The following is a 12,526-nucleotide window of genomic DNA, read 5'->3' as shown; positions in this document are numbered from 1 at the left end:
GTTTGCTTCTTTCTCTCTCCTTCGGCCCCCTCCAAATAAATAAATCTTTAAAAAAAAGTAATAAAAAATAAATAAATAAACCAAGGTTATGATGAAATTACTTGCCCACAAGTGTCAGTAACTGACTGAGCCTAATTTAAATCACAGATTATTATAAGACTGTTGCTTTTTTATCTCACTGTAGCTCTAGCCCCCTTACAAATATCTATAAGAATTTTTATTAAAACCAATCAAATGTTATCTTACCTAACATGGAAAAAAATCTATGTTCCTTTTGTAATATTTAGTATATTATCAGAATCTTGCAGGATTATTTTGACATTGATTTCTCTTGTATGTCAACAAAAGTAACCTTATAATATATGATATTCAATTTTTATTGTATATATACATTTAGAACATTCAAATAATTTCATTAAGGATGATTTTTCTAAAATAAGATTTCTTAATATTTATGTTACTAAATCAAAACATTTATTTTATTATTTTTTAAAGATTTTATTTATTTATTTGACAGACAGAGATCACAAGTAGGCAGAGAGGCAGGCAGAGAGAGAGCAGGAAGCAGGTTACCCACTGAGCAGAGAGCCTGTGTAGGACTCAATCCCAGGACCCTGAGATCATGACCTGAGCTGAAGGCAGAGGCTTTAACCCACTGAGCCACCCAGGTGCCCCATGATGGAACAGATTTTTATACCTACTAATAGCTCAAGAAGTGTTTGGTTCTCCATATCCTGGCAATAATCATCTTTGTCAGACATCTTAATTTTTGTTCATCTGGTAGGCATAAAATGCCATGTCATTGTACCCTTAATTAACATCCCCAGATTATTAATGGGATTACAGATATTGGTTAATATTAATTAATATTAATGTCATTGGTTGAGTTATAAGCCTCTTTAAGTTTTAATTTGGCACCATGTAGTATACCAAATTTAATAAAGGAGGAAAATACCACTTCTAGTTAGAGGAGTTTTTCCTAATTGCATTTAAATTATTTTTAAAAAGAGAAGAAAAAGAAGGAAAAAACTAAAAGAGGAAAATAATTTAAATAGAAATAATACAAGTTTTCTTTCCAATCACTTAATGTCCTTACCAGTGCACACAGAAGGTCAACTGCTTCCAAGATCAATTCCTGATGGCCAATGCGGCTGACCCCCAGATCTTCTAGCTCCTGATGCGTAATACGAAGCAGCTGGTCTCCACTGATCTTCTCCCTCTCGAAGTTCTTAATATACTGCTGCAAACAGTCATCAAGACCTGCAGAAGAAAAATATGGAAGACCAGAATGTAAAAAAAAAACAGTGGAACCAAACTAACAGAAAAAATAAAATAAAATAAGCATTAACTCCTACCAAGTCACAAGTTAAGTCTGTTCCAACTCTGAACTAGTTCAATCATCCACTTTTTCTCAACCCATATATGGATTGCAGGAGGCAAAAAACCACTTCATGATATCCCTAGTTCTTAGATTCTTATTTGAATTTTCCTCAGCAATTATAGGAAATCTTTACCTCACTTCTCAAGCATTTCTCTTTGCTGGTTATTTCATAAAGTGTGCTAATAAGCAGGTTCTCTCCACTTCTAAACTTACCTACATCTCACTCCTCCTTTCTTCTTTAACCCCACTGCAGAGGGAGAGTTATCCTTCTTTCCTGTACAAGACTAATAGATCTTCCTGTGCTCTGGAATCCCACCTCATGCCAACCCTTAACACACTTCAACAATTAAAAAAATTAAGCGCTCTCTTTATTTCAACCATTTCTTAGCCACTGACTCCTGTATCCAAACTTCTGCCAGCTTAAAAAAACAAAATAAACAAAAAACCTTTCCTTGATTTCTTAGATCGTGTATTCCCCCCCTAGTTTGTTACTCCCTTCAGAGCCAAGTTCCTTACCTTTTTATCCCACCTGTACTGTACTCCCTTATCCACTAACATTTAGATTTTACCCAAATTCGAAAGTGAAATCCAGAGTGGATACATTTTTCAGGTTTACTGAGGGCACTTTATAAGTGAACAGCCAAGCTACAGATGGGTCAGCTTCAACTACTTATAAAATAACCTGATACAAATGATGAACAAATGGTGAACTGAACTAACAAGATTACTTTTCTCCAGATTTTTAGGTAAGGAACACCAAGAAAATGAGGCAATTAACAAAAACTGAAAGATCTTAATCTTAAATCAGGCCATAAATATCTCTCATCCAGACTAAAACTGTTTTATGGGTTTCCTGCTGCGAGTCACTATCCCCTCCAGTTCATCTCTCCCAACATAGAAATTCTGATGTCATTTTTTATCTCAAAACTTTTCAGTTTCTTCATATTTATGACAGAATACAATCTGAACTCCTTTATATAGTGTTCAAGGCCCTTCCTGATCTGGACCTTGCCTTCCTATATGACTTATTCCAGACACACTCCACAATCTCCCATTCTGCACTACAGACCTCCTTTACAACAATGCCCACTTTGTATTTTATTTTGTTCCCATCTCTGTATGACCAATAAATAGCCTGAAAATTCGTTGAAGTTGAAGACCGTGTCTTCTGACTGAAAATCCAGGACTTAGCACAGTGACTCACACAGAGTAGGTCTCAATAAGTGTAAAATGAACAAATCAGACGTAATTTTATGTTATATCACCTGGTTGAGAAAATCAGGAACATTTTAGATAAGAGCTAAACCTAAAAATAAGAGTGGAGAGAAGGAACATTTGGTATGTGGCATTTTGAGGCACTCATGTCTTAACACATTGCAGAGTAAGAGGAGACAGAATGCTATTATTTTGAGTTCATTTTTCTTATGATTCTTCTATGTAAAGGAATGATAAAGGATCTCTTAGAGCACCAGCACCACCAGCATCATTAGTAAGGTTACAGACCAAGTCACATAAAATGTGGCAGAGGAGAAATAAGGGAGAGATCACATTAATTGCTGCCTAATTTAACTGTCAATATGTATTACCCCATCATATAGGAAGTATCTTGGCTCCTGTATTTAAAATTTAAAATATATCACAAATACACAGCTAGGATATTATAATACAATGATAATAATGTCACTTTGTGTCAATATGCATATTTATGAACTATAAGGTGCTTTTATATACAATTTTTTCTTACCTGAATTATAAATAATAAATGACCTTATTTTGTTATTTTGACTGAAAGGTCAAAATCAACATCTCAAATCTCTGTATGGAGAAAATATGGTCCAAAAAGCCATCTACAAAAATCACAAAAATGAATACATCATACTATTGGCCTAAAGGCCCAAACTTCATGATTCTTGGATCTATACAGCGTACATGTAACAATTAAAACCTCCTCACTCACTCATATACTATTTTATTTAAAGAAGAACTGTCCCATTTTCAAGAATGAGAAGTTCTTTGGTGATTATGACTAGTCTTCAACACTGTAACATTTATTCAATAGATAAAATGGGAACAAATATATACCAGATTTTAAAAGTGGTTATGTACCTCTTTTTAAAAAAGCTTTAATGTGGCATAAAATATTTCTTTACTTTCCACCAAATTTTACCCTAAGTTGACCAATATTCTAAATAATTATAAGTAAATTTTATAAGCTCCACTTACAAATTGCTGTTATTCTCAAGAAAACATACAGAAAATAAATTTTGATCCATACTCTAAAAACCACACAAGTGTACCATGAAGAAAATTGTGCACTTTTGTCAAATGAAACATTAAACTATACGAATTTTTTGTCTTAAAAAACCACGCCTTAAAACAATTAAGAAGAAGGCTTGAAATGACATGTGTCTCTGACTTTTTCAAAGTGAATTACACTGCTTTCCACCAACTGCAGGGAAGAGGAATTAACATAATAATGGATCTAGAAAGATGTCCCAAAAATAATGACGGATTACAAAATGATGACAAGATATCTCCTAAGGATGCACAAATTTCCAGTAAATCAACAATATCACAAAAGAAAGAGTAAAATAAATTAAACTACTATATGTGGAAGTAGATATGAAAGATGTAAACTGTTATATTCAATGTTTGAAATCTCTTTTTTATTTTTAAAGATTTTATTTATTTGAGAAAGAGATTGAGAGAGCATGCATGAGGGGGGAGGGTTAGAGGGGGAAGGAGAAAGAATCTGAAGCAGACCCTGCACTGAGTGCGGAGCTCAGTGCAGAGCTCAGTGCAGGGCTGGATCCCAGACTGGAAGAACATGACCTGAGCCAAGACCAAGAGTCAAATGCCTAACCGACTTAGCCACCCAGGCACTCTAATGTTCAAAATCTTAAAAACCAACTTAAAATGGTATTAAGAAGATGACTCTGTCCTTACTCCAGGAAACTTTACTTTATACACCATTCTATACATAATACATGTGCTCTTATCTATAAACAGAACACTCTGATATTTAAAGCAAAATATAAAAATGTAAATTCATTTGTTAGATTTCTGTTGCCACTATTTACTGTGAAGAACAAAGACCAACATATGAAGCTTTGTGAGGACCTCTGTCCCTTCTGCAAAATAAGGTCAGGAGATTAAAAATGAACACATATTAATTCAATATCTGTATGCTGGAGTCAAATCATGAATGATAACCTGAGGCAGAAGGTCTTAATTTTAATGCAGTTTTCATTCCCCTTATTTCACTGGCACTGCTTTTTTTCCAATAACCAAAATCACACCAGACTCAACTGCCTCATTTACAATCTCATTCTCCCTAAACAAGTTATTTCTCTATTTCTGCCGCCATTTATCTAGTCTCAGAACCATCTTAGATGATTCCCCAATTTAGTCTCTTATCTTGTCAGTTAGTAAAGAACATAATTTCTTCATTCAAAATAGCTGCTGCTCTGTCCTTTCATTCCCGATCTCATTGTCACCAGCTTACTCATGCTGTACAGCCTGCCCTGATGCCCATCTGCTCCCCCTGGCATCAGTCTGCCTAGTCTATCACTGTCAGATCTCTAAGAACACTCTTTGATCAAGCCATTTCCCAATTCAAAAAATGTCAGAGTCTTCCTGCCAAAAGGTTAAAATTCAAAAATCTTTTTTCTTATTTTTAAGACTTTTTTGGGGGAAGGAGTCTTGGATGTTATTATCAGCATTTGTGTATTAATTGCAACAACTACTATAGACAATAAAAGCATTTTCTACATTACAAACAGCCAGAAAGCTTATGTAACCATGCTTTTCTTCTATGCACAGGATGATACATAACGACAAATGATCTAGCAAAAGATAATTCCTATTTAAGATCTCGGGATATTTCCTAAACCATCTGAAAAGGATGAAATTACATGCTAAAGCATTTTGGCACTAAATGACTGTACTGTATTCTAATTATTGGAAAACTGGCTAACCTATGTAAATATACTAGCTACCCAACATACTCAGAATATTTAATAAAATAAATTCCTGAAATATTCTAGAAAAATGAGATTTTGATCTAGAACCTAAGTAGTTAAAAATTTCTTTAACAATTTCCATATAGTTCTCGGATGACATAGCCTGATAATTTCTTGCTTTAATTCACAGATGAGCTGCCTATCACCCTTACTTAGTAAGTATAAGTATATTTACTCTTTGCTGTGCTTTTGATTATATTCCAGTTTATATTTTGTTCAACCAAAAAAAAAAAAAAAAGAAGGAAAAGTTTTCTTCAAAAACACCTATGCCACTAGAAAATTCTAAATTCCAACAACAAAAAAGGCAGTATGTGTTTTAACAACTGAAAAACAATGTGAACAAGAACAACCAACTGTGGGGCATGGCATGAAATACTACTCAGCAATAAAAAGGGAACTATTGATATATACAACATGGATGGATCCCAAAGGTATTGTGCTGTGTGCAATTGGCAACTCTGAAATAAGTTATTGAATGATTCCATTTATACTACATACTGAAAAAGGCAAAACTATATCAACAGAAAACAGATCAGTAGTTGCCAGGGATTGGGAATATGAAGAGACTAAGCAATAGGAGGGCGTTTTTGGGGGGTGATCACACCCAGTATCATGACTGTGGTGTGCTGGTGGTATAATTCTATACATTTGTTAAAATGCTTACAACTCTAACACCAAAAGACTCAATTTTATTCCATTAATTAATTTTTTTTTTTCAGTTACAAATGAATTTGAGGCAACAAACATTTGGAAAATACTATTAAACTCCAAGTTTCATTGTAAAATTTTCCTTCTGATGTTTTCTCATGGTGTTTGATATAAAAGACCCAGACCAGGGAATAATGTTTCCAGCATTCCATTCAGCATCTATTTATTAAGGGCCTACTAAGTTTGGGGCAGTGTACACCAATGCATTAAACTACCTTTGAAAAGACTCCTTTCCTCTGCTGATTGGCCGAGCTGAAAGGCTATAGGCAGAATTCTCCCTAAGAAGCTGGTGTGTGGGGCACCTGGGTGGCTCAGTGGGTTAAGCCTCTGCCTTTGGCTCAGGTCATAATCCCAGAGTCCTGGGATCAAGCTCCACATCGGGCTTTCTGCTCAGTGGGAAACCTGCTTCCCCTTCTCTCTCTGCCTGCCTCTCTGCCTACTTGAGATTTCTCTCTGTCAAATAGATAAATAAAATCTTAAAAAAAAATACATGGTGTGTAGACTGATGGATTGGAAAACCAATCACAGATGCCTGTGGTCTCTGGAAGACTTCTGAGAAGCCCAAGCCTCACTACACTGATTGTCACCATTTCTACTCTTCTCAGACCCACTTTGTTTCTCTAACAATTTAATTTTGTCTTTAAGAGACTAAAAAAAGTCTTGACTGGGTAACAGTATGCAATTGTTCCATTTTGAAAAATAATTCAGCTTCCTTACAATCTGTTTCTAGTTCTTCATTTTAAACCAGAATAGATTTTTTAAATGCCAGACAATTTCGAAATGAATTTCCAAGAAATATCTGGTTTAAAACTCTCCACTCTACAATATGACCTGAAAGAAAGAAAAAGTAAAGAAAACTTAATCAGCAGTGAAACCAGGAGACAGTGCCAACTACCTAAAAGATTCAAGATTTAATGTTAAAAAAAAAAAAAAGGTATTAGAAGAAATCTAGGTTCTGCATCAAACCAGAGCCAGAAACAGTAAAGAAAAAGACAGATGTATGATTTGACTACATGAAAATTCCCAAGTTTTTGTTATGACATATAAAATCAGAATAGTCACAAAAAAGTCCTTAAAAACATATTCAGTGATAACACTACATCAAGGCCAACAACAAAAGAGGACAAAGTAATCCATGGACATAAGATCAAGTTGCTTAAAACTGCTCAGTTTTAAAATAGTGATATATGGTAATCTGAGATAGCAACCTTAAAATGCACATCACACAAAACAATGTTTGAATGATTTTATAATTTTTAAAGTTTTGTATCCAGAATTTGGTAGAGTGGCTGGACAAGCAGTTGTTCTCAAAGTGATTTTTAGGAAAGCTTATAAGTTTTTTTTTTTTTCAAAAAGACTTTTATTTATTTGAGAAAGAGAGACACAGGGAGAGAGAGAGAGTGAGAGAGAGCGCATGACGGAGGGGAGAGGCAGAGGGAGAAGCAGACTCCCCGGAGAGTGTGGAGCGTGACGTGGGCTCAATCCCAGGACCCTGAGGTCAAGACCAAAGGCAGACAGTTAACTGACAGCCATCCAGCTGCCCCACTTACAAGCTTTTTAAATGTTCTTTAATAAACAGGAAATAAAAATTCAAAATATTATGCAATTATTCTGCATTTCCATCTTTTAATTTTTAAAAACAAAGTCTAAAATGATTTTAATAACATGTTCAGTAAACAAAGACTGACCGGTTTTATCATGAAGCTTAAAGCCATTATATACTTAAGAATTCATATACAACAGTTTCCAAAGATAACATATTCTCCCTCAAGTTAACAGTCCATTTCACATAGTTTTAAGTAACATTGAAGCTATTTCTTTGCAAGTCTTTACAGTCTTTGCTAAGAATATTTTATTAACAGAAAAATGACTTTAATAAGAATCACAGGTACACCAAGCAAAAGGAATTAGTTGCACACCTAGAGATTAGGGATGTCTGACATTTTACAACTTAACAGGTAATAATTTTTTTACTTTTTGTTATGTTTAAGGAAGCTTAAGGCCATTTAAGCCTTTCATCTTTCATTCCAGCATTCAAGAACCTCCAACTTCAGGCCCCAAACTACTTTTCTGACATTCTCTCTTACACATTCATGCATCCTATGTTGCAGCCGAATTGAACAGCTCAACTATTTCCTTAATGTGATAGTTCCTATTACCCAGAATAATATTTACATATTCTACATATTTTGTTGTTGAAATCCTGTTAGGTCTTGATCATTAAATCAGACAGATCTCTCTACTCTTTATATCTATGGATTTTACACTTACGGTACATATTACTCATGCTGTTTTGTTATAATATTTGTATTTGTGCCTTATTCTCCCAACAGACTAGAGAATCCTGAAGGGTGACATCACTGACCCCTTCATACAGCACTGAGCACAGAGAGCATCTGACATAATCAGTCAGTCCTTCATTTAATCAATATTTACTGAGGTGATTGCTAATGTGGTAAGCACTGGGAATCAACTGCTGAGCAAAGACTGACATGCCCTTGACTTTATGGAATTTGTATAATACTGAAGATGACCACTAATCGTTAATAACTTAATTGACAAAACAGATGTATAAATACAGGCCAGGATAACTATTATGAAGGAAAAAAATATGCTGTGCTGTGAGGAAAAAAAAAAGAAGACGACTTAACCCTATGCTGAGATGACAAATCAGGAATGGAAGACTTACTTGAGGAATCGATGACTACATTATGATTCGTAAGCTTAGAAATTGTTAGCTAAGCAAAAGGGAGGCATGGAAAATGCAGGCAAAAGTAACACCATATGCGGAGACCCTGTGCTACAAAAAGGAACACCGTATACTGGAACAACTGAAAGAACTCTGTGTGACTGAAATACAGGAATAAAAGAATGGAACAGTATAGGGTTAGAGTGATGGGCCAGGCACAAGATGATGCAGTGTGACTCAACAGCAATGAGAAGGTATCAAAGGATTTGAAAGCGGCAGCATTAAAATGTGTCTTGTAAACATTACTCCAGCTGTAGTATATAGGAAATGAATTGGAAGCTGCCAAGAGATGCAGGTTGGGTGACATTTGAAATAATGTAATTATCAAATGCTAGTAGTCTGTCCAAGGATGATGGTAGGAAAAGAAGAGAACACTAGAATGAAGATAAAACATGCAGGAGTTGATGCTGGATTAGATGAGATGGAGGGGGGACCATGGGAAAGATGATGCCTATATTGCTGGATTACAGAAATGAATTAATAGTGCCATTATTCACAGACAATGGAAACACTGCAGAGGTAGGTTAGGGTAGCTGACTCTCTTCTGGACATAGTGAGATTACAGTTCCTTTGAGACAGGCAGGTAGAAATGCTGAATAGTTAGTCAAAAATAAAGATCTGCTCCGGGGAAATATATTTCAAAGTCACTGGCATCTAGGTAGACAATTGAAGCCATGAGTGTTATTGAGACTAAAGAGGGAAAAGGAGTAGAGCAAAAAGAGAATTTAGAACAGAAATTTAAGAAACCCCAAAAAGGAAAGGTTTGTTATAGGCAAACCCACAAACAAAACTAAGGAAGTGTAGCCAAAGAATGAAAAAAAAAATGAAGAAAGTGTGGTGTGATGGAAGCCAACGGAAGAAAATGTTTCAAGACTAACAGTAAAGGACTGTGGTAAAAATAAAATAAGATAAAATAAAATTAAAAATAAACAAAACAAACAAAAAACCCCAAAAACCAAAAACCAAAAACCAAACCAAACCCAAACCCAAAACAAAACAAAATATCCCAATTCATGGGTCAGATTATTAGAGTTCAAAGCCTACTCTGAATTTGACAATTAGGAGATTATCAGTGACTTTAACCAGAGAGTATTATAATGAAAGAAATAGAAGTTAGACAGGACATAAGAGTTGATGGGTAAGAAAGTAGAGGGCTTTACATGTGGAATATATTTTAGGAGGTGAGGACTGGAGAGTGGACAGGGAAGTGTCATGCCAGGTCAAAGGGACTATTATTATACCAATTTTAGACACGAAGGAACAAAATCTTTGTGAAATTAAGTAGCTTCCTAAATCCACACAGTAAGTAACTGACAGGCAGAGCAAGGATTAAAACCTAGTCCTAGAGGATTCTGAAGTTCAGTCTATTTTGACTACATCAGACTATTTTAAGACTGAAAAAATATATCTTCACAATAAAGCAGATTTATACGCTTACAAACAACTAAATGAAGCTTGGCTGGAACATACAGTTATTAAAATGAAGAAGGGATAATGTAAAACAGTGGCTAATAAAATCATGCTCTTACAGACCTACATGAAAGAAATTATTTAAAACTACCAAGGACTGGGGGTGCCTGGGTGGCTCAATCGGTTAAGCATCTAACTCTTGATTTTGGCTCAGGTCATGATCTCAGGGTGGTGAGACTGAGCTTCACATCAGGCTCATGCTGGGCATGATACCTGCTTGAGATTCTCTCAGTCCCTCTCCCTCTGTCCCTCCCCCACTTTTAAAAAAAACTACCGAGGACCAAATTCTATGCGAATATACCCTGATGAATTGAACCGTGTACAGTACCCAGTTGACATCTGTTTTGAGGTTGCATTAAAATGAATGAAAGGAGCAATGTCCCTGAAATCAATGCACTACACACTTACTTGAGAACTCTTCCTAGTTCCTCAATGCCATCCTCCAGTCACCCTCCTCCTTCAAGCAAACAGTTGCTTTATAACAAATAGTATATGATTTCTTCTCATGAGGATTCCTAATCAAACCAAATAAAATAGAGAAAAGAAGAACAACTTTCTTCTGGGCCTTTTCTCATTTATTCTGTCTTAATTTCTTTTAGAAAATGCTAAGCTGGAAATTATCTTCCATTAACTCCAAATGGAAGAACTGATGCTGATCAACAGCAATACTTTTCATTTATTTTTGTGTGCTCACCTTGTGCTAAGCACGGTTTCAAATACTTCACAAATATTTGGTCATTTAATCCTTAGAACAATCTTATGAATTACATGTTGTTATTTGGATTGTACAGATAAAAACTTGAGATTTAGAGACCATACCCAGGATCCTACAGCTTAATAAATAGAAAGGCAAGGTCTAAACCCAAGTCCATCTGACTCCAAATCCCTGCCCTTAAATCCTAAGCTAAATTAGAGGAAGCTGGTGAAGGGTGGAAAGGGTTGTTTCCAATCCTCAAAAGGACTGTTCCCAAACTGACCATCTGTACCATACCAAAAGATGTTATGCCAAAAATATTTTTTTACTTTCAATTTAAAACTTTAAACACATTATTTTAAAGAACATGTATTGAAATTATCCTTTGTATCAAAATGGATTTAAATATGTTGTTTACATACCCACCCACGCAGAATTTGGAAAGGTGACACAAATCAAAAGTAGATGAGAAAAATATAGAGGAAAATACCATTAGTCATAAAATGGGAGCCAGAAATAATGGTAGTATAAGAAATTCATAACAGTAAAGAACTTGACACTTGCTGATGTGTGGAAAGAGCTAGAACACTGGCTGAAAACTATCTAGAAACTGATAAAGAGGAAAATAGCATTAGGTACATAGTTAAAAACACATTCATTAGATAAAAGCAAGCCAGTTTTTCAGAGAAGCTCCTCCATTCCTGACTAAAACCAGAAAAAAAAGATTTCTTTTTAAAAAATTATGTTATGTTAGTTACCATACAGTACATGATTAGTTTTTGATGTAGAGTTCCATGACTCACTGTTTGCATATTGCATGGAGCACTGGATGCCCACCACCAGGTTCACCCATTTCTTAAGGGAAGAAATCCTTGTGTGATATAATGAACACTGCCTTCAATAACAGTTTCAATAAATATAACCACAAGTTTCCATTGGAGTGTTTTTTACAGCAATGCTAAAATATATTTTTCCCCAAAATTATATTATATTGTACACCAAATAATAACTTGTTATCATAAAAATATTTATATTTACCAGTTTTAGAGAGGTTACAATTTATCAACAGAGGTTATAATTCCATGGAGAAAATAGCTAGCAGGGTTTCTCTTTTACAATGGTAAGAAATAAATAGGTGAGTTGTGTTTGAGTCATCTTTAGAAAATTGATAGTTTGTCAAAAGGTACCTAAAATGGTCTGGAGATGCATACTATATGGTTTTTTTTTTATATGTTTATTCAATATAATGACAATTTAAAATGAAGACTCCTGGAGTACCTGGCTGGCTCGGTTGGTGGAGCATGTGACTCTTGATCTCAGGGTCATGAGTTCAAGCCCATGTTGGGCTGGAGCCTACTTATAAAAAAGTAAAATAAAATGAATGACACATATTGCTATACTTCATATCTTGAAAAGCATGCCAGGGCATCTGGGTGGCTCAGTCATTAAGCATCTGCTTTCAACTCAGATCATGATCCCAGGGTCTTGGGATCGAGCCCTGC

General features: G+C 35.1%; 1 protein-coding gene across 5 annotated transcripts in view; it reads right to left on the bottom strand.

The window, feature by feature from the left end:
* The window catches only part of CNKSR2 (connector enhancer of kinase suppressor of Ras 2), a 288,218-nt gene that overhangs the window by 235,166 nt on the left and 40,526 nt on the right, over positions 1 to 12,526 (bottom strand). For all 5 annotated transcript variants that reach the window (XM_059157335.1, XM_059157332.1, XM_059157333.1 and 2 more), the window contains exon 2: positions 1,097 to 1,260. In XM_059157335.1, the coding sequence (XP_059013318.1) occupies positions 1,097 to 1,260 (164 nt within the window). The remainder of the gene's footprint in view (positions 1 to 1,096; positions 1,261 to 12,526) is intronic.

The sequence above is a fragment of the Mustela lutreola genome, chromosome X (assembly GCF_030435805.1).
Source record: "Mustela lutreola isolate mMusLut2 chromosome X, mMusLut2.pri, whole genome shotgun sequence".
In the NCBI taxonomy this organism is placed as follows: Eukaryota; Metazoa; Chordata; class Mammalia; order Carnivora; family Mustelidae; genus Mustela; species Mustela lutreola.
Note: the sequence above shows the minus strand (reverse complement) of the source record. Positions and strands in the feature narration are given on the sequence as shown.